The following is a 16,655-nucleotide window of genomic DNA, read 5'->3' as shown; positions in this document are numbered from 1 at the left end:
GAACTAGTTCCCTTTGTCGTTAGCCTGCAACCATCTGGCAACTCTTAAACTTTGCAAACAGCCGTGTAGAATAAACAAATCGACAATTTTAATTTATTTCATCAACAACAACCGGCATGCCAAACAAATCTTCCAAAGCAGACGGGAAGTAACCAGCTAATATTGTACTTGCACCAAATATTATGTCCGTAAATGCAAGTGCAGCCAGCATGCCAACAACAACAACTCCGGGAGCCCAGGGATCGGGAAATCAGATTCCCACAACCAGCACTTCCATTGTAAACAACTTCAGGGAGCTGATCAAGGAGCCGAAGAATCTCGACGAGGCGGCCAACTACCTATACCAAACGCTGCTCGATGACGCCGTGGCCGGGATCTTCATCGAGACACATCACCTGCGAAAGTCGGGCAACCTGGCCGCCCTGGATGGAGTGCCGGAGGACTCGACGTATCGCATCTGCGAGATGCCCAACCTGGACATATTCGGCATCTCGACGGCCAAGAAGCCGATGGATTGCACCTGTCCCAACTGTGATCGTCTAGTGGCAGCCGCCCGCTTCGCTCCGCACCTGGAAAAGTGCATGGGCATGGGCCGGATATCGTCGCGAATCGCATCCCGCCGCCTGGCCACCAAAGAGGGTGCCTCCTCAGCCCACCTGCACTCCTCCGGAAATGCCGGGGGCACAGACGACGAGGATGACGTGGACTGGTCGTCTGATAAGCGCCGAAAGAAATCCAACCAGAACTCCCGCAACAATGGATCCAAAAAGAACAATGGCAAAACGTTTTAGCTTGTTGTAATTAAATCGATTGGTGCGTAATTTGCCATAAAAGAAGACTTCTTTGTCAATCCAAGATGTTTTCTATATTCAATGATATGACTAAAGTAATGGGGCATTTAAGCGTAAGCGTAAACCGCTGTTCCTGTTAACAATATTATCCATCTGAATGGGGATCAATAGTCAACATGAGCCGATCCTGTAGCTTTTATAGTGCTTGTTCGAATAAATATTACTAGAATCCTTACTTTCCCAATTAAATTAGAACAAATTTGACAAAGTAAAACAGTCTATTTTAAAAAGCTTATGTATTTAAATACTCATGTTTATTTTCCGTTCTTAGCGGAGTCGCTATTGTTCTTGGACACTTCTTCAAATTTTTGTTTTTTTTGGGGTTAGTGTTAGAAAAGGGCTTTTATCTCATCTCCAGGACATCGTCATTAAAATTTACATTTCTACCAGCTTTTAATCCCAAGACTAGATCACACTGAATAGGTATAATTTCCTAAAAACTCCCTAATAGCCCAGGTATGTCGAACTTTTAATAAAAGACAGGACACTTGTCTCCTCCGTACTTAGTGGAAAACAAAACTGATCGAATGCAATCATCTTCTAAAATGTTGTTTACTTAATTTGTTAAGATCAAAAACTCTTTAGGTTCCTTTCACCTGGCAGCGATACCCATATCCACGGATCGTTTTTATTCACATTCACCAGCGACTGGGGCACCTGAAAGGATTCGAAACCGATCACCAGGCTCGCCATAAATGCTAAAAATAGTTTCATCTCCATCGTTTCAGATTTGCGAGTAGACTGAAGCACTCGTGTTTTCTAAATTCCTCTCAGAGCTTTATTCGCGATAAGATTCTGGCTGGCACATTTTTATAAATACACTCTTATGTATACGTCTATAAATCTGGGGATTATCAATTTGCGAAGACGCGTATGTAATCGATTTTCAGGGAGGGCTGCTTCCACGTTGTCATCCACTGTTCTTGAGCCTGATGAAACTGAAGCTTTGCCTGTGGGTGGTAGTTTTTCCAAGGTTTTTCATAATTGGAGGTGCGCAGATTGTCCACAAAGTCGCCAAACCCGCCCACAGAGAGACCTAAAGATATGTAGAACTATCGAGATACAATTTAAATTAAATTTCTTATGAAAACCAAAATAGCTTCTTAATCTTGTACTTACCATCCTGTCGAATGGTGCCATGGGACTGCCCTGCTTCCACCTGGGATTCAGTTCCAGTTCCGTAAATCCGTTTAACGTCTCCCCATAGATCTGCCCATCCACCGAGAACAAAAGTCGGCTACTGCTCCAGTCCAAACTGTAGACGTGAAAGTCATCACCAAAATGGGATTTCCTACGCTGGCTCAGCCACAAGTCCTCCCGTTGATGGGCATCCGTCGAGAGTACGGGTCCACCGTATACCGACCTGCCATCCACGAGTTTTCCGCGGGGCATCCTCAGCACAGAGTTGCCCCTGGCCATTGCCACTCGCAGTTGTCCAGATTCGTAGCCCGATTGTCCGTACCACTCCGTCAGGGGTTCCAGCAGCAGAAGCGGTACAATCCAATCTCCTTTCGGTAGTTTGGCCCGTATCTCAATCCGTCCATATTGGAAGGCAAAGGTCTCCTTGGTGCCAACACGAGGGGTCACAATGGGTGGCATTATTCCACTGGGCCCACTGCCTGTCGTGTGCAGCATACACTCCTTGAGGCGGTTGTGGGTTCCCGTACAGCGTTCCGAGAGATCGAGTCTGGAATTGACTATGGACAAATCGGGGCGATAGCTGGACCAAAGAAGTGGCTCAATCACCAGGTTGCCATCTTCAACCTTAGCTTTTCCATCATATAAGACAAATTCGGCATCCTTGGAGTCCAGGGGTAAGCGAACCTCGTGAATCCACAGAGATTCATTAAGCTGATTAAAGTTCTCCTCAAAGAGGAGTTGTCCCTTGCAGATTGGAACACTGATCTGTGGCGAAACCTGAGTTTCAGAAGGTTCACACACAGCGGGAGCTGAAGATTCCGAAACATTCCCTTCAGTGCTTAGTTGATTGTCATCGGAGAAATCCTCATCATCAGGGGAACATCCTTTGGGCCGATAATTTCCAGCTAGATTGCAGACATTCAAGGGCTGTACTAGAGACTGGTATACAGCCTTCTCATGCTGCACACTCGTCCAAAGATATAGAATATCTCGGGCCCTCAAAGGCCCCGAACTGAAGTTACTCCTCCATTGGCCATTCTGGGGTTCTGTTAGCCTCACGTTATATTGTCCCTCGTTGATAAACGAAGTGAAATTCCGATTGCGGTTCACATTATAGGCCACCACTCTAACACCCTCCTCATCTAAGTATATATTCAAAAAGAAAAGAAACCAGAATTATTAGGCAAGTCTCCGTTTAATGAAATAAACCTTGACTTTTCAACATCAATTGCTTTATTTTTTTTCCAGAAGCACAAGGAAAAGAAAAAGAGTAGGAGGTTCAAGAATGTTCACCTCTTATTTACCTGGAATGGAAATGCTGAAACCATTTTCTTGGAGCTCCACTCTAGGCTCAGGAATCTTGTAGGAATTGGTGTATCCCAGACCTAACAAAAGGACTATTCCAATGCACAATCCTAGCATTTTGAATCCTCGATCTCAGCACTAATGTCCAAGAATCCGAAGCCTCTGACTCAGTCTGTTTCTCTATCTCACTGGCAGACCGGTTTCTGCCGCTGGTGCTGGGCGATTAATATTTGTTTACTTTAAGTTGGTCCGGACAATCGCGATTTGGCGAATGCAAATTCGTATTCATATCAGCTCCGGCTTCGATCTGGCTTCTCTGGAAACTAAACATTTTATAGGCTGCCAATGGACCCCGAAACCTTAGTTTTAACAATAATCATCTTAGGGATCCCCCTTCGATTGAAAGCTTTAAACAGCTGATGCGATAACAAAAGCTTGACTTACACTCTTAAAACATTGGAGGCTTTCCAAATTTAGATTTTTTAAGAACCTACATATACTATATTTGAAAATGTATTTTTTTTAAAACTTAGATGGTTTTTTTCCGTTGGAAAAAAATGTGGTTGCACTTTTTCTGTGGTGTTTTGAAAACATGAAAAACATTTATCTTACACAACTTGATTTAAATATGTATCTTAATTTCAGATTTAAAAAAAGACACTACAAAACTACAAATTTAATCTAGATTTTCTACGAAAACTTTTTTTTCTTATAATTATTTTTATTTTAAGCAATTTTTTTAAGTACATTAAACAGTTTGATATGAGCGCAGCTGCGATCAAGGGGAGCTTCAATCGGGCAAGCTTTCAAGATCAAGATTTTCAATCTGATGCAGCAGTCCCACCGCAGATCTTCTCAGAATAAAACGTTAATCGGATTCTAGTTAGTACATATACTAAGAGAAATTAAAACTGCGCCATGAGGTGCAAAACGCTCTCATGCTTGTTATTACTAATTTCAAGCTATGCTACCTTGGGTTTTAAGATACCTAGCATTGATTTCGAAATGCTAGATGAACAAGGATTCGAGGTGTCCATACCAGGTGAAGATAACATAATTTTTATCATTGGATTTTTAACACCTTCATTGCTAATATGTTTAGTTAGGTTAGTCATATTGACAAAGCTGTTATGGGTAATCCCTCAGAACAAACGGGTTCAACTTTAAAATAACAGAATTACATTTGTTCAAAATTTAAATAAACACATATAGGTAATTGATATTACAAAATGTTTATCTAATTCAATTTATATTAATACAGCTTATTAAAAGTTAAAGTCATAATAAATTAACACTTATTTAATACGAGTAATGGTTAAATCGTATTATTCTTTAATCGTATTATTCTAGAAGCAAAAGAAAATGTATGTATACATACATTGGGATGAAAGTCCATTTAAAAAAAAATACACATCTTTCCAGATGAGCCTGGCATTCAGCGGGTGTTCTACATGCTCCAAATAGACGACACCTGTCCGGCCTTAATGGACTATATTACGGTGGCAGTAAATGGGAGCTGGGTTTCCAGACAGAAGATGAGTCTCCAGAACAACGACAAGCTTCAGATATCATTGCTGGTGCAGTATAACGAGGAGATCTTCGAGAAGAGTGAAACTAGGGTGATTCTTAACAAGCGGCTACTGACCACCAGGGACTCCAACTCGCGGAGCATTAGTTTTCCCTCGGGAGAGGGTGAATGTCAGGCATTCCTCGCTCCGCAGCAGCAAGCCAAACGCTGCAAGCCAGCCCAAACCATCGTGGGCAGTGGACGCCGCACCTGCCAGGGTGAACTCATCTTCGAGGACAACTTTTCGGAGGCGCAACTGAACAAGAGTACCTGGAAGCACGATATCCGGTATGAAGAATCAGTCATATTCATGGGTTTAATTTGTCTAAGTAATATTATTAAATTTGTAGGCAACGCATGTATCACGTAGAGGAGGAGCTTGTGGCCTTCGACGATGCCGCTCGTAACTCCTTTGTAAAAGAGGGAGAACTCCATATAGTTCCCATCGTGGCCAGTGAGGTTACCGAGGGCAGTTTCAAGCTGGGAGATCGCTGTACGGCCGTCGAAAGCCCGGATCAGGAGTGCAATGTTGCCCAGGGAAGCTTCTACAGCATTAAACCTCCAGTTTTCTCCGCCCAAATTCACACTCGAGATTCGTTTAGTTTCAAGTTCGGCAAGATAGTGGTGCGAGCCAAATTACCTAAGGGGGATTGGCTTTTTCCCTGTAAGTACAATTTATATTTCCTATAATTCACAAATTTTTATATAGATTGATTTAAATTATTTATTTATTTTAAGATTTGATGCTCCAACCTGTTTCCACATACGCGGAGACGCACTATGCTAAACAGTTGCGTAAGTTTTAGATACAAAATAATTAAATATAAAAAAGTTATACAAAAATCTACAGTTTCACTAATCATAGTAATGCTGAAATCCTAGTATTCCAACTTCTGCTCTTTGTTTGTAGATATGTATTATGATGTATTAACAATTTTAAAATAAGTCAGTCGTACTATTTAATTTTTGCTTAAAACTCCTTCTTTTCCTGTCTATTTAATTTCTTTCTATTTCTCACTTTTAGGTATTGCCTACGCCCGGGGTAATGCTTATTTACGCACCAAACAAGGAGATGATATCTCAGGAAACCATCTGTATGGCGGTGGTGTTGTTTGGCATCATGGGAACCCCGTTCAGTTCATCAAGGATCGATTGAGCACGACCCACTATGGTGATGATTTTCACAACTATACCATGATCTGGCAAAGGGATAAAATTACCTTGATGGTGGATGATGAGGTTTACGGAGAGCTGTACGATGGATTGCCATTCTTCAGCGAGAAGTGCTTTATAATATTTGGTGTAACAGTGGGAGGTTTCCTTAATTTTGATGACAGCCTATTGGCGAAGGATGTGAAGCCTTATAAAAACAAGGAACCTCGGGCTGCACTCTCCTTTTGGCAACACCGTGATGCTTGGGCGCCCACTTGGGGCAGGCAAAGCGCCATGATTATAGATTATGTGAGGGTTTATGCGGAGTAATTTTTGTTAATTGTGGTATTCGAAAATAGTTAGTTAACAGAAACACTTGTAGTCACTTATCAAGTTTTTTATAATATTCGTTAAAATAAAAATACTATGGGCAAGAATTTGGTTTCCCCTTGAAGTATATTAGTGTTTTATCCATTAGCATCAACATCTAATTCGATTAAAATGTCAAGAGAACAGGTTTATCAAATTGGAAACATTTTTTATTATTTTATACACAGGTGTGAAATCAGTTTCGGCTTAAATTTTGTTAGAAGAGAATTCTGGGACACCCCGACTGACTAATTACTTATTGATCATCACTTTAAAAATTTATAAGTCTAACCTTGCGAAAGCTAGCACTTATTTATTTACTTTTACATAATGGTAAATGTACATTTTTTAGACAGGGAACATCCTTCAGATGTACAAATAATTAAAAAATAGTTATTGATTCTTAAACCGTTCCTGATCGAAATTCATCAACAGGTGCTCTATTTTGAAACGAACAACTCTGGTGATTTGCAAATAATTACAAACAATAGTTTTTTGAATATGTTAAAAAATAGAATGACCCCTTGCTCCACTTTCCATTGTTTCAGCGTTCGGGCCACACAAATTTTCGCGCCATTAGTCTGGTATATTTCCCTGGCCTTTTGGTATTTATGTGCCCATTCCTTTTTGTATATTCGACCGACCCCGCCGCGGTCACACTGGCTGTCATCGTTTTTGCCTGCTCGTTTTGCGGAGTGTTTTTTTCCCCGAGACAAGCGAACTGGACTGGGAAACAGCAGCAGCAGCCGTTTAAATATCATTCCCCATTTCGAGCTAAATACGTCGTTAAGCCAACAAGGAAGAACACAACGGCGCACCATGCCTTCGGCTGCTAATACCGCTTCTGCTACCACTACCGCTACCGCTGCAACTGCCACCAACAACAACAGCGGCGCTAGCAAGGAGAAGCGCTCCTCAATCAGTTCGCTGGGCGGATCGGGAGTTGCGGGAGCCGCTACCAATGGCCAGAACAACAACAGCGGCAGCATCGGCGGCAATTTAAATGCGACGGAGGGCAGCCAAACGGATCTGGCCAACAGCAGCAACAACAATGCGAGCAATGGAAACGCTGCCAAATCGAAGGCAACCGCTCCGGAACCGTATAATCCGCTCAAGCAGCTGCTGGTCACCATTGAGCACAAGATCCGAAATCTGGAGAAGCGCAAGGTCAGTATAGAATATCAGTGGACTAAAGCCACCTGAATCGCACAAAGGATCTCTTTTTTCGGCAGCATGGCCCACCATTTTTATTTTCATTCTCTCCGTGTTGCTTTGTTTCGTTTTGCGCGCACCCCGCAAACCCCTGCCCCACCCCTTGCCCTAAGTTTTCGGGGCTGGCAGATTTTTCGCGACGCCATGTTTTCTAGCGCACAGCGTTGCCGGATCGCAAGCAGCGGCCGGCATGTCACATAGAACCAATCGCAAATAATCTTGCTGGCGTCTTAAGTTTTTTGCTATTATTTCTCTTGGCAGGCTGTCAGTGATTAAATTATTTGGGTTATTAACCACTTTGTTACTGGAAAGTTCTGGACTCGAATCGCGCCTACAACAGCTGAGTGACTTATTGCAGTCTGGCATCTCTGGCTCAAATGCAAAAGTTGTAATTTTTTTTATTTTGTTTTTTACTTCCGGAATTCTATTAACTAACAATTATCTATGTATGCCAGCTTATCAAAACACATTTTATGACCAAGGTCATTAGTCATAGCAAATGTTTATTATGCCATAAATTTGTAGATATATTTAAATTCATATTAAATTGTCAAGCGATTCGGGCTCTAATCTTTAACAAAAAATTTTTAAAAATAAATCAAATGTTTAAAATGTAGCTAATAAAGGTAATAGTTTGCGGATTTAATTTATAAGACTGCGTCTGGAAGATCTGGATTAATTGCTTAAGCAGCAAAACCAAAATCGAGACTGACTTGCTAATTTCTCTAATTTTAACAGACCAAATTGGAGTCCTATCGCGCCATACAGAGCAGCGGCAAGGAACTGAGTGGCGACCAGGCTTCGGCCGTGGCCAAATACGACGCGGTTTTGGCCAATCTGGAGTTTGCCCGCGAGCTGGCCAAGCATATTCAGCAGCAGTCCAAGGAGGCCGAAAAGGAGCAGAAGAAGCAGGCGCGAAAGGTAAACTTCTTGACTGTATATCTTCCGATGATGCTAAGGGTATTCATTTCTATCAAAGGACAACCTGGCAAAGACGATTGCTGAGACGACCAAGATTCGCGAAGTTCTGATTATCCAGAACGTGATCAACTGCTTTAACGACGAACAAGTTCGCAACGATTTCCTGGCCGGTGAGAACGGAGCGACAAAGTTGGACAGCAGCGATCTGGATGTGCTGGAGAAGTTGTAAGTTTTTCACCGACAAATATTGTTAGTTTTATGTTGGTTTAATAAGTATTAAACTAGGAACTCAAAAGATTTTCATGATTTCGTATAAAAAAGTAAAGTACATTACTCTGAAAATTTTCCCTGGTCATTTTTTCTAGAAGTTAAACCAAGGTATAATGTTTTAGTCTTTTAAAAGCCCAATTACTGCTTAAATGAAAACCAGACGAACTGTAATGATTGATATTTTTTCCAGCTGCGTGGAGTCGCAAACCCGACGCCCGGAAACCGCCGACGATGTAAGCTTCATTACCACTGCCCAAAAGTCTGCTGAACTGTTTTCTTCGACCATCAATGCGCGTCCCAAATCTTTTGGCGAGATGACCTTCGAGAAAGTGCGAGCTCTCTTCCAGCAGATCCAGGACTGCGGCTACTTGGACAAGTACTACCTGGTGCCTCTGGCCGAGAACGCGGTGGCCAACAGCACGGATAGTGGAACCGGTAGCGGCGATGGCGAGGGCGGTGACTTGTTGATCGATGGCTCTGGCGAACTGGACACGGAACTGCCTTCGGAGCCGTCGGCTCGCAATTCGTTGGAGGAGGGACTGGACAAGCTGCATCTGGGAGTGCAAACGGAACTGGAGCAGCATCCACAGCACCAGCAACACCAGGAGCGTCCGGGTCATCATCTGTTGGAGCAGCAGCACCAGCGAGCTCCTTCTTTGGAACATCAGCAGCAACCAACCTTGGTGGTGCAGCAACAACAACAGCAGCAGCCGCCGCAGCCAATACCGCAGGTTTACCAGGCAGCACCTCCTGCTGGAGGAACCACCACGCCAGTGCATGTTCTGTACGCTCCAGCGCCGCCTCCCCAGCAGCAGCAGCCCCAACAGCCGCCGCCGCATCCTCACCAGCTGTTGAGCAGCCCCGTGAGTCTCCAGGCCTTGCAGTCGGGAGCCGCAGCTCCACCACCGCAACAACAGCAGCAGCCGCATCCAACTCACTTCGCTCCAAATGTGCGGGCCGTAGAGCAGAATTACTTCAAACAGCCGCCGCCGCATCCGCAGGCTCCTGGACTGCAGGGACCACCAACGCCACAGCAGCAGCAATTTATGCAGCAGTTGCGTCCTTTGGCGGAGGTATTGGGCACAGGAAGCTTCCACTTTCTGCAGGACAGTGAACTGGACAATCCTGAGGCCTTGGCCCCACCGCCTCCGACCAATCAAGGATTGGTGTTTGAGCAACAGCCGCAGCAGCCTAACCATGTCGAAGAACCACCGCAGGCCATACAAACGCTGACCTTCACCAATCAATCGTTCCCATCGCAGCAGCCCAAACCGCAACAGCAGGCTCCTCCCCAGCAGCAGCTGTTCTCCCCAGTTCTGATCCACGAACAACGCCAGCAGCAACCGCAGCAGCAGCCGCAACCCATGCTTATTATGCCGCGCCTGCCAACCCAACAGCCTCAGCAGCCAGCTCCTCAGGGAATCGGCATGCAGCCAGGCGATGTGACCTCAGTTTTTCCGTACGAAGCTGCTGTGGTTACCTATGAACAGCAGATCCAGCAGCAGCTGAAGCAGCAACAACAGCAGCAGCAACAACAACAACAACAACAGCAGCAGCAACAGCAGTTGGAAGAGCCCTCACCTGTGAACACCTCTTCCAGTGCAGGTGCTGGTGGCGATGTGGAGAATAATGAATGGCATGCCCGTACTAACGATACGAATGCTGCAGCCACAGCTGCGCTTACGAATGTGCTTAAGGGCGAGGCCACGCCGCCGGCACCGCCCACCAAGTGGAGCTCGGAGATGAATGCCATGAGCAGTGCCGCCTCGAATGGCAGCAGCAACACGAGTCACAAGCAGGAGTGGGCCACACCCAGGGACCACAGCGCTGGCGGTGGCAATGGAGGTTATGCGGACAACGATGGCAACAACCACTGGAACAGCTCACAAGGGGAGGGACGTCGCAACTCCGGCAATTATCAGCGACGTGGTGGAGATCGGGATAACCGGGACCGTGATCAAGGCGGGCGAGGCGATGAGCGACGCAATGGCGGCGACAGAGGCAACTACCGGTCGCGTCAGTACGGCAACTCATCGAACCCGAATGCACGCAATTCGGGCAACAGCGGCGTGTACTTCCGCAACAATGAGTCCGGAAACGGTGGAGGCAACAGCTACTACCAGAATGGAGGAGGCGGCGGTGGCACTTACAACAAGGAGTCGCGCTATGAGTCGTCCGGCGGCGGCGGAGGAAGCTATCGGGGCCAGCGCGGTGGTAACCAGCAGAGAAATGTTAATGGTTCGTACGGAGGCGGCAGGCCCATGGGCGATCGTGGGCGTGGCGGAGCGGGCAACCAGGGAGGCGGTGGTGGCTACATAAACCGCCAGAACCAGTCGCAGCGCATGCCTCTTGGATTGGAGAATAAAAACTGAGCAAACAATACGTATTAACCGCAAAACAAAAAACATACAATTCATGCAAACCATACACACAGAAAACCCATAAAGAAAAAAGGAAACCAATCATCCACATACAAGTAATGGCCACGTAGACGTACAATTATCGTTACGTAAAAAACTCTCAACCAGAAGAAATGGAAATCTATCAAAAGAATCCTTTATAACGCAACTAGGGAAACGAAAATGAGGCAGCAGCAAAAACAAATTCGCGCGCATTTTTGAATACAATTTATAATTATTTCCCTTGATTTTGGTTTATTTGATAATGTATTAATAATAAAACAAAATAGTTGTTAGAAACAAAAAGGAGTTACAACTATATACAGGAAAGTAAACGCTCTAAGGGTTTCTAAAACTCCCAGGCAGGACATGACTTCGGCAAAAGAAAACCAACGAAAGATGGGCAAAACAACAAAACTCGGATCAGCCAATCCTCGCCCGACTTTACTATATCCCTGTTTGGCTGCGTTAATAACAACACAGATGTCGAGAAAAAGAAAATAAAAAGTATTTATACGTCTTAGCAATTAAATAACGATTCTGAAATATACAAATTAATTACTATTACCTATATATATAAACGAAGGATAAATATATTTATAGTTTGTGCTCTTACTGTCTTGCTCTATCCCATTTCAACACCTTTTTTTTGTTTTGCCAAACTTTTACACACAAACAAAGAAAACTAAAATACAAGACCACATAAAAAAATAATAGTTGTAATTAATACTGCGTGAATGAAGAAGCGTGCACACTAACAGTGCATTATAAATGAAATGAAAATTATGTATTTGCAAAATAGTACATACATTAAACAAAAGTATATAAACCACTTGTTTTCTTTAAATACTTTTATTCAAAATGGTTCAAGGTTCTAGTAGATATATTGTTTTTAACCCAAGATTGATAACAAATTTAAAAAATGTCAATCAAAATAATTTGTTCCAGTATGGAAAGCTCATTTTTAAATCCTGATGAAAAGGGAGCAAATAAAATTCAAAGACATTCTCACCCATTATTAAAATATAATACAAAAATCTTTAGTTTAGATAAGATCTTTTAAAACATATTTTCTACTATTTTTCCTTTTCTGGTTCTATTTTCTTGGACTCCACTGCTCCTGTATCGCAGAGAAACCAAAGACCAGTTAGAATTAGTGCAATACCAATTCCAGATAATGACGAAAGTGGCTCCTGGTAAACAAGTGCTCCCAGAATAAACTAGATAATGAATGTTAGTCATAATTTAGTAATAATATATGAAAACACCTACTGATAAGACATAATTGGAGCCTGCCGTTACAACAACGCAGGTTAAAGTTTGATCGGTCATTTGAAGAGCCTTCAAAAAACAACGCAAGTTGCTAACATTGCAGATTATCATGAGAGCCAGAGGTAGGACCTGCAGAATTGCAATTTCTATAAAGAGTTTCTATAAATAGTTTCAAATAGCTTGCTTTGTAAATAAACAAACTTGCCGAAATAAGAGGAGTCGGAAATTATTCCAGAAGTATTCAGCAATTTCTGGGCGCTGAGGTGGCTAGGAAGTTTTCCAAAAAAGCTTCCCCCAGCGGCAAAGGACCCTGCCACCAAGCTATAGCGATATTTTGCAAGGGCTTCCATTTATTTTTTAATATACAAATATGTAAACAAATAAATAAACATTATTTATCCAGTGTTAATTAACATTAAAATGTTGCCATCAGCTGATATCTACATCGATGTAACAGCGATGGCTGGCCCTGCCAACTTGTGTGGCGAAAATAACAGTGTTTAGAATAATCCACTTGGCGCCAGTTTAAATGAAACATTATGTGCAAATTTTTTTTTGTATTTCATTTGTTTATTTTACAAAACGTTCAGCTAATGCCTTGACATTTAAATCGAAAAAGTCTCATTTGCTAATTGCGCGTTGTGTTTTTGCATTTTATCTCTTAATCATTTGGAATTGTGTATATATACAAACATAGTTGCTACATAAATAATACAAAGTTTCTTGTATCTCTCAACAAAACTAAACTCACAGAACGCACAGCAAAATATTTTCATTCAAAAATAAATCCAGATCCAACTAAACCAAATCGTTATGCTGACTGGCTAAAAAATCTTTTGAATTCGAACATTTAGACACTTATATGGGGAATTGCTTGAGTGCTTTGCCTTTCGTTTCATTGCTTTGCTTTACTTTGATGTCACGTTTTAACTACAATTTCGCTATCGTATATTTATTTAAATATTTCATACTTGTTGCATAATACTTTGCCTGTTTCGGTTTTAGCACTCACACACGGAACCACAGATATTCTCAATGCACTCCAAGCAAATCTATTAATTTAAGTTCTTAGCACTGCTATATAAATATTTTTTGATGTTTTTTTTATAGTTTTGATTTTGCTTTTACATATTAACTAAGGTAAACTGCTCACATTTATTTTAAATTTTCTTTTATGTTCTTTAAAATGTATACATATGGTTGTATATTTGTATAAATTTGTATCGTATAATTGGTTGTGTGTGTGTGTAGTGTAGTGTCTGCTAGGAAAATGCAACGACTTTGAGCCGTTCTAGGAGCTCACAGAATTGAACCCCAAATCTTAAACCAACATGCATTTGTGTTTTTAACATTGAACAATTCACGCACTGAATTCGGCTAATCTATAAAAAAGACACTGTTTTCATTGCCATTTAAACAATGGTCTATCCCTCAGACAAATCTGGTTGGTTTGATACCCTGTGATTCTAGTTGTTAGTAAACTTAATTTATCATCTACATCAGGACGCAGCACTTGCGACTGGAACTGGTGCTGTCGGTGACCACATCCCCGGTGATCCCGCTGAACTTGTTCAGCGAACTGCCCGCCGGCGATGACACCTCGAAGTCGGATAGTAGGCTTCCCGGACCCATGTGACCCATATGACCCATTGGTTGCGTGGAGATCGGTGCTGATCCATTGTTGTTGTTGTTGCTGGTGCTAATGTTGTTGTTGTTGTTGTTGCTGCCACTGCCGCTGCTGCCGCCGCCGGCTCCTAAAACAGAACCATTAGTTGAGGTTGCAGTTGCAGCTGCAATTTGATGGGCATTGCTAGTTGTTTGGGATGACAATTCGAAATTATTGAGTACATTGGCGGTGCGTGAAAGCGAGCGTTGCTTCTTCAAATTGGCCAATGTGGCACTATAGCCATCCAAGGCAACAAGCTGCTGCTGCTGCTGTTGCTGCTGTTGATGTTGCTGGTGTTGCTGCAACAGCAATACATGTTGCTGTTGCTGCTGGTGATGTTGCTGCTGCTGCTGTTGCTGTTGCTGATGGTGGTGCGTGCTGTTGGTGTCTGGATGTTGGTGGTTTTTGGCAAGGCGGTGGGTGTGTTTGTTTTTTTTTTTGTTTTTTTTGGGGGTGCGGTGGTGGTGTAATTGTTGTTTTTATTGTTGATGATGATGCGGGCAGGCAGACGACACAGAACGGGCGAAACGAGGCACGACAACAACAACGAAAAAAGAATGAAACAGAAACAAGCAAATGTTATTTTACTTTTCTTCTCATTTTCCCTGAGAGTTAAGTTTGCAAATACCTCTTTACCAGTCGGATGTGATCGGTTATGTGGATGGATGTTACATGCAAGTACATTATGTTTTAAGTCAGCCATGCTTTCTGTCATTTCAGTAATCAAATCATAAAAATCTAGCCCTTAGTTACCTCACATCTTAAGCTTTCGACCAAAAGAATACTTAGACATTACAAAATATAAATATATTATTAAAGGATAATAAATACATGCAAACTACAAATTTTCACAGTATTTCTACTATAAGTTATTCGTTTTGGTAAGGAATAGTTGATAAAGCTAAAAGTTCCTCAAAATATCAATAGATCAGGTTTAAAAACCTTTATCCATTTGGTTTTTTCTATTTCTTTTTTGTTTATTTTACCAAACTTACTAAACGAATAAGTTTTAACTCACAAATGATATAACTAATTTTAAAAACTCCTTCCCTAATTTTAGGATATCAAAGCTCTCCTAGTGGGCATACCCCCATTCGATATGCTACCCATTCTGTAAGCTGTGTTTGCTTGTTGGAAGTATTTTCATTTCCATTTTAGTAGAGTCGTTAAATAAACATTAAACATTGACATTGACACGGGGACAGAATGGCGCTTAAGCAGGACTCTCCGTGATACGTTGACGCTCCTTGGGAGCGAAATCGGGTGGTCTGAGGTGGAATGAGTGACTGGGTGGCATGGGTGGAAAGGGGAAAGCGGAAGCAAGCCTGACACGTGGCCAGTGGTTGACTCACCCACGAGAACGGTGACCTGGACATTGATCTTGCCGTTCGCAGCCTCCTTGGAAGATTGGATCTGAACGGCCTCGGCACTGGCCGCTGTTCCCTTTTCGGTGAGAATCACGGCCGCCGCCGAGGTGGCCCGCTGCATTTCACCCGCTGCGCCGGCGGCTTTCAGGCGGAGCAGCTCGTCATTTTCCCGGCCATCCGGCGGGCGACGCGACTGATAGGAATGTGTGGCGGTGGCCGCCAGTGCGGCGGAGGATGCCGTCATGGCATTGTCCAGCGCATCGGCGGACTTGGAGTGCGGCAGTAGTTGGCCATTCGAACTGCCCGTCGAGGGTCGCTTCTCCCCGTTGTTGTTCCCATAACCATAGCCATTGGTCAGCGGATCTCCGCCCGAAGAGGGCGTCTCCGAATCCGTCGCCTCCTGGGCCTGCAATCGCAATCGCGTCTCCTCGACGGCATCCTTTTTGGTTGTCAGCGTTTTGTCCCGCAAACTAGTACGTCGCACTGATTGGGCTCTGTGGGACGAGGTATTTATTGGTTTGTTAATGCTTTTTTGATGGGCCTTTAAAAATATATGAGCGTACCTTGTGTTGTTGCTCTGTGAGCGTCGAACGCGGCGCCGTTGCGCCTCGGCCAGTCGTTTGCTCTCCTGCTCCGTCTTCAGCTGTTCGATGCGCTCCCTGATCTCGGGATCTTCGCAGATGTCTACAAGTAGATGATAATTAATGATCACTAATTATTAAATCATTAAATCTCTTTTTAACCTAATCATTCTTGCCTCTTTACCCGTTAACAACCCCTAACAACTTAATACTAAAGACTAAATGGTTCGTTTTAATATCTTGAAAATATATTGTAATGACTTAATGGACTTACTAGCCTATAATTGTTGAAACTTACATAGTATCAAAAAAAAAAATTTTATATTTTAAGTATGTAAAAAGTCCTTTCATTACTTTACTAAAAAATTTATATTTTATACGTGTCCTACAAAACTTAAAAAATCTATAGCACTGCTCATTTTTTGCACACCTGAACCAGTTTTGTTTGTTAGAAATAGTCTGTATCCATTCATACAATTTTAAACTGAAAAGATTTACACGATTTCCATGTTAACATTAACAACAATTTATAGCTCAATTTCATATTCATGTGCATTTTGCCCTACAAGGATATCCGTTGCTT

The 16,655-nt window shown here is 42.8% G+C and overlaps 6 protein-coding genes across 10 annotated transcripts in view; 3 read left to right on the top strand and 3 right to left on the bottom strand.

Annotated features, from left to right (window-relative positions):
- The first annotated feature begins 36 nt into the window (after window positions 1-36).
- LOC108046838 (SAGA-associated factor 11 homolog) lies at window positions 37-1,035 on the top strand. Its single transcript, XM_017126756.2, has one exon. It carries the CDS (start codon window positions 183-185, stop codon window positions 789-791), a length of 609 nt encoding a protein of 202 aa, XP_016982245.1. The 5' UTR covers window positions 37-182; the 3' UTR covers window positions 792-1,035.
- Window positions 1,036-1,606: 571 nt separating this feature from the next.
- Window positions 1,607-3,834, bottom strand: LOC123037415 (gram-negative bacteria-binding protein 1). The gene is made up of 3 exons (XM_044457882.1): window positions 3,296-3,834; window positions 1,971-3,133; window positions 1,607-1,903 (listed from the first exon to the last, which is right to left on the bottom strand). The coding sequence occupies exons 1-3, from the start codon at window positions 3,411-3,413 to the stop codon at window positions 1,706-1,708; spliced, it is 1,479 nt and encodes a 492-aa protein (XP_044313817.1). The 5' UTR covers window positions 3,414-3,834; the 3' UTR covers window positions 1,607-1,705.
- Window positions 3,835-4,125: 291 nt separating this feature from the next.
- Window positions 4,126-6,452, top strand: LOC108046827 (gram-negative bacteria-binding protein 2). Its single transcript, XM_044457656.1, has 5 exons — window positions 4,126-4,338; window positions 4,719-5,151; window positions 5,214-5,527; window positions 5,602-5,658; window positions 5,888-6,452. Exons 1-5 carry the CDS (start codon window positions 4,215-4,217, stop codon window positions 6,343-6,345), a joined length of 1,386 nt encoding a protein of 461 aa, XP_044313591.1. The 5' UTR covers window positions 4,126-4,214; the 3' UTR covers window positions 6,346-6,452.
- A 583-nt stretch (window positions 6,453-7,035) lies between these two features.
- LOC108046832 (caprin homolog) lies at window positions 7,036-12,018 on the top strand. The gene is made up of 4 exons (XM_017126747.2): window positions 7,036-7,551; window positions 8,335-8,517; window positions 8,576-8,742; window positions 8,978-12,018. The coding sequence occupies exons 1-4, from the start codon at window positions 7,204-7,206 to the stop codon at window positions 11,157-11,159; spliced, it is 2,880 nt and encodes a 959-aa protein (XP_016982236.2). The 5' UTR covers window positions 7,036-7,203; the 3' UTR covers window positions 11,160-12,018.
- On the bottom strand, window positions 12,019-12,903 carry LOC108046833. The gene is made up of 3 exons (XM_017126748.2): window positions 12,664-12,903; window positions 12,459-12,604; window positions 12,019-12,406 (listed from the first exon to the last, which is right to left on the bottom strand). The coding sequence occupies exons 1-3, from the start codon at window positions 12,806-12,808 to the stop codon at window positions 12,263-12,265; spliced, it is 435 nt and encodes a 144-aa protein (XP_016982237.1). The 5' UTR covers window positions 12,809-12,903; the 3' UTR covers window positions 12,019-12,262.
- A 103-nt stretch (window positions 12,904-13,006) lies between these two features.
- LOC108046834 (protein phosphatase 1 regulatory subunit 16A) overlaps window positions 13,007-16,655 on the bottom strand; it is a 50,456-nt gene continuing 46,807 nt past the window's right edge. For 4 of the 5 annotated variants that reach the window (XM_044458029.1, XM_044458026.1, XM_044458027.1 and 1 more), the window contains 3 exons: window positions 16,055-16,175; window positions 15,477-15,985; window positions 13,007-14,512 (listed from right to left, as the gene is read on the bottom strand). In XM_044458029.1, coding sequence (XP_044313964.1) covers window positions 13,953-14,512; window positions 15,477-15,985; window positions 16,055-16,175 — 1,190 coding nt within the window. In that variant the 3' untranslated portion in view covers window positions 13,007-13,952. The remainder of the gene's footprint in view (window positions 14,513-15,476; window positions 15,986-16,054; window positions 16,176-16,655) is intronic. The other variant, XM_044458030.1, reaches the window with a different exon arrangement.

This window comes from Drosophila rhopaloa, unplaced genomic scaffold (assembly GCF_018152115.1).
Source record: "Drosophila rhopaloa isolate 14029-0021.01 unplaced genomic scaffold, ASM1815211v1 contig_163, whole genome shotgun sequence".
NCBI classification, from domain to species: Eukaryota; Metazoa; Arthropoda; class Insecta; order Diptera; family Drosophilidae; genus Drosophila; species Drosophila rhopaloa.
The sequence above is the reverse complement of the archived record's forward strand: the minus strand, read 5'-3'. Positions and strand labels throughout refer to the sequence as shown.

Excerpts from the sequence above, each read along its gene's own strand:
- LOC108046838 (XM_017126756.2), top strand. The coding sequence starts at position 183 with ATGTCCGTAAATGCAAGTGCAGCCAGCATGCCAACAACAACAACTCCG.
- LOC123037415 (XM_044457882.1), bottom strand. The coding sequence starts at position 3,413 with ATGCTAGGATTGTGCATTGGAATAGTCCTTTTGTTAGGTCTGGGATAC. Across the intron at positions 3,134-3,295 it reads TTTCAGCATTTCCATTCCAG|ATGAGGAGGGTGTTAGAGTG; the intron begins GTAAATAAGAGG and ends ATATATACTTAG. Across the intron at positions 1,904-1,970 it reads TGGCACCATTCGACAGGATG|TTCTACATATCTTTAGGTCT; the intron begins GTAAGTACAAGA and ends GTATCTCGATAG.
- LOC108046827 (XM_044457656.1), top strand. The coding sequence starts at position 4,215 with ATGAGGTGCAAAACGCTCTCATGCTTGTTATTACTAATTTCAAGCTAT. Across the intron at positions 5,528-5,601 it reads GGGGGATTGGCTTTTTCCCT|ATTTGATGCTCCAACCTGTT; the intron begins GTAAGTACAATT and ends ATTTATTTTAAG. Across the intron at positions 5,659-5,887 it reads GCACTATGCTAAACAGTTGC|GTATTGCCTACGCCCGGGGT; the intron begins GTAAGTTTTAGA and ends TCTCACTTTTAG.
- LOC108046832 (XM_017126747.2), top strand. The coding sequence starts at position 7,204 with ATGCCTTCGGCTGCTAATACCGCTTCTGCTACCACTACCGCTACCGCT. Across the intron at positions 8,518-8,575 it reads AGAAGAAGCAGGCGCGAAAG|GACAACCTGGCAAAGACGAT; the intron begins GTAAACTTCTTG and ends TTTCTATCAAAG. Across the intron at positions 8,743-8,977 it reads CTGGATGTGCTGGAGAAGTT|CTGCGTGGAGTCGCAAACCC; the intron begins GTAAGTTTTTCA and ends TATTTTTTCCAG.
- LOC108046833 (XM_017126748.2), bottom strand. The coding sequence starts at position 12,808 with ATGGAAGCCCTTGCAAAATATCGCTATAGCTTGGTGGCAGGGTCCTTT. Across the intron at positions 12,605-12,663 it reads TTCCGACTCCTCTTATTTCG|AAATTGCAATTCTGCAGGTC; the intron begins GCAAGTTTGTTT and ends AACTCTTTATAG. Across the intron at positions 12,407-12,458 it reads GCTCCAATTATGTCTTATCA|TTTATTCTGGGAGCACTTGT; the intron begins GTAGGTGTTTTC and ends TTCATTATCTAG.